General features: G+C 40.2%; 1 protein-coding gene across 1 annotated transcript; it reads left to right on the top strand.

Moving 5' to 3' along the window:
- Window positions 1-292: 292 nt before the first annotated feature.
- LOC131456723 (fatty acid-binding protein, intestinal-like) lies at window positions 293-2,882 on the top strand. Its single transcript, XM_058625283.1, has 4 exons — window positions 293-445; window positions 1,349-1,521; window positions 1,861-1,968; window positions 2,060-2,882. The coding sequence occupies exons 1-4, from the start codon at window positions 379-381 to the stop codon at window positions 2,108-2,110; spliced, it is 399 nt and encodes a 132-aa protein (XP_058481266.1). The 5' UTR covers window positions 293-378; the 3' UTR covers window positions 2,111-2,882.
- Window positions 2,883-3,125: the final 243 nt, after the last annotated feature.

The raw sequence follows: 3,125 nt of genomic DNA, 5'->3' as shown, positions 1-3,125 counted from the left end.
ACAAGTCCCACAGTGTTTCTCTGTGCCAGATTCACCAAAAGAGGGAGTTGCCCTCTGGTTTTATAGGAGCGTATTATCCTCGCGGTTGTGCAGCCGTCACCCTACATTTGACACAGTCTTTAAAAGGCCACATCAGCAGACAGATAATCAACGAGATAAAGATGAGCACCTTCCATGTCAGCTCGGGGGTGGGAGTGACCAGCGTGTTTGTGTGTGTGTGTGTGTGTGGGTAGGTTGTGGAGGGGTGAGGGGTGATTGGGAGAGGGGAGGGGTACATATCCATATATATGTGTGGGCCTGTGGTCATTCACAATCCCACGATCTGCAAGTACCGCATCATCATCACCAGCTTGCCTTCAACCCAACGAGCCTGCAGCCATGACCTTCAATGGAACCTGGAAAGTTGACCGCAATGACAACTATGAAAAGTTCATGGAGCAAATGGGTGAGTGTGTGTGTGTGTGTGTGTGTGTGTGTGTGTGAGAAAGAGAATGAGAGTATAGTTCACAGTTAAGCGTCCTGTTGTCTGGCTTTGTGATCTACAGCAGTGGCTCTCAAATGTTTCATACCAAGTACTACCTGAGAAAATATTGAGCTCTCAAAGTAACACCGTTATCACCAACATTAAGATACAGTGGTTAAATAGGCCAAGCAAAGTCAGCTGCAGACTTTTCACAGGAAGCATATTTATTCCCAATAAGATCATTTGCTCTCTCATCATGCTCCTCTTCCTCACATCTACTTCAGACACTGGTATAGTGAAATCAGATTAAGATGGAGCAAGCGATAAGGTGACTTTTTATTGTTTAATTATTATTTCATTAGTTATTATTGTTTTGTTAGTTGTTTAATTTAATTTTCTACACACTGTGGTCAAAATTCCTCAGCTCGAGAATCCCATACCCTGGTATATACAGTAGAAGAGTAGTTATGATTTTTTTTATCTTATTTTGAGCAGGTAAACCTAAACAAATCACAATTTAATTTTCAAACATTCTGCAAATTCCGTAGACCATCCCTCCTGGGTGACCTACGGAATTTGAGGAGAACAATGAACATAACTTTAACTTTATGATTATGCTGAAGGAAATTTGATCATCAAAACATTAAAAGACAACAACAAAAGGAACAAAAGAAAAAGTGTACTACAGTGTAGTGAGGGGTTGATAAGATCAAGCTGATTGTTGCTAAATTTAGATGCATCCTTTGGACTTAGACACAGTGTAATTCTGAGGGAGGAGACAGTGAGAACTTCAAATGTTGCTTATTTATTCCAGCCTATAATAGCACAGCACATATTATATATTCAAAATTATGCTTTTATTTTTTTTCCCCCCTATTTAACAAGGTATTAATGTCGTGAAGCGCAAGATGGCAGAACATGACAGCCTGAAAATCACCATTGAGCAGAACGGGGACAAGTTTCACATCAAAGAGTCCAGCACTTTTCGCACCAAGGACATTGACTTCACCCTGGGCGTCCCCTTTGACTACAGCCTGGCTGATGGCACTGAAGTCTCCGTGAGTTTCCCAAAGAGCTGCAGATCGACACGTTCTCAAACCAGCGGCAGCCAATCCAGATGCTGCTTTATAATGTTAATGCGCCCAGAAATGCTTTCAGAATATATGGAATATTATTTCATAGTGATGCATGAGAAAAGAGAAAATGAAGCCAGTTTTGGAGCTACTGCTGAAAGCAGCGGGGAAAAGTTCCAGTGTATAATCATTACACTCTGCAGTGGGTATAGTAACTGGAATGAATAAAACTCAAAATTGTTGCCACCAAAACTTGGCCAATACAGATAAATGGAACGTGACGTAAGAAGAGCATGTAATAACCCAGTGTGTATTTATATCCAGGGTACATGGGAGATGGAGGGCGACATGCTGAAGGGTAAATTCACCAGAAAAGACAACAACAAGGTCCTGACAACCACGAGAACTCTGGTGGGAGGAGAGCTGGTACAGGTCTGTAGGTCCACATCGATCCTTGCACAGTTCCAGTGAAATATGTTAAATACTGCAGCTTAATAACGCACGTCTGTCTCCTCCCTTACAGAGTTACAACTACGAGGGAGTGGATGCTAAGAGGATTTTTAAGAAGCAGTAACCTGGAGTCTGCAGTTTTATATTTTATTTTTTATATCGATGGCATGATATAGATTTGAATTGTTTTTGTCCGAGAGTCAGAAAAGTCAAGTGTATTCTCATGGGCTTCCACTGCAAATTCCTCTAAATGTCTTTATGGTTTTAGTCGATGAATTATGGTCCAGTGGTCTGCAGGATGACCTCTGTGAATACTTGAGAGAATGTGAATAAAAGAATAGGCGATTGATGAAAGCAGATAAAAGCAGGGGAAAACAAAATGAAGGTGAACATCTGTCAACAAGTGCCTTAAAAAAAGGAAAATAAACACCCCACTACCACAAAAAACTATATATTTCAATTTGACTGTAGTGGAAGCATCCACATCCACATTTTGAGATTTCTATTTCCTGCAGTAGAAGAGAATACAATTTTGTTTTCTGTTGTTTCTTCCTGTGGTTAAAAAAAAATAAAGAATGGTTGTGTTTGTGGATTATCCAAATAAATTGGTGTATTGCATATTTGGGATTGGGGTTTTTTTTAGTGGGCATTTTTCATAAAACTCTCATTTTCACTGTAAGAAGAAGAGATGGATGACAGTTCATTTAATTTGACTGCACATTAGCAGCATTTAGTCCCTTCATCACTGTGAGGAAACAGCAGCACAATAACAATCCCACACAATATGAAAAAAAAATGTCATTTTTGTGCCTTTAACCTGTTGGGAAACATGCTGGTTTGCACTAATGGCTCTTTGACTGTCTAGTCTATAACAATAAAGTGATTTTAATGAGTCACGTGGGTCTAATACTAGTGTTGATTTTGACAGAAAGAGAATATGAGTGAATCTTGAATAACTGAGCATGAAGGTGTGGCTAACGTTACCAGTTCATCACCATCAAGCGCAAACATCACGCATTAATAATTTCAATCGTTGGTAAGGGTTAGAAAGGTTTTGTGGAGATAAAACATCCCAGCAGCGTCTCAGACTCTGGTGTGATCACATGATGACAGCAGGGTGTGTCATGTGCCGGCCTTCA

The sequence above is a fragment of the Solea solea genome, chromosome 3 (genome assembly GCF_958295425.1).
Source record: "Solea solea chromosome 3, fSolSol10.1, whole genome shotgun sequence".
Classification (NCBI taxonomy): Eukaryota; Metazoa; Chordata; class Actinopteri; order Pleuronectiformes; family Soleidae; genus Solea; species Solea solea.
The sequence above is the reverse complement of the archived record's forward strand: the minus strand, read 5'-3'. Positions and strand labels throughout refer to the sequence as shown.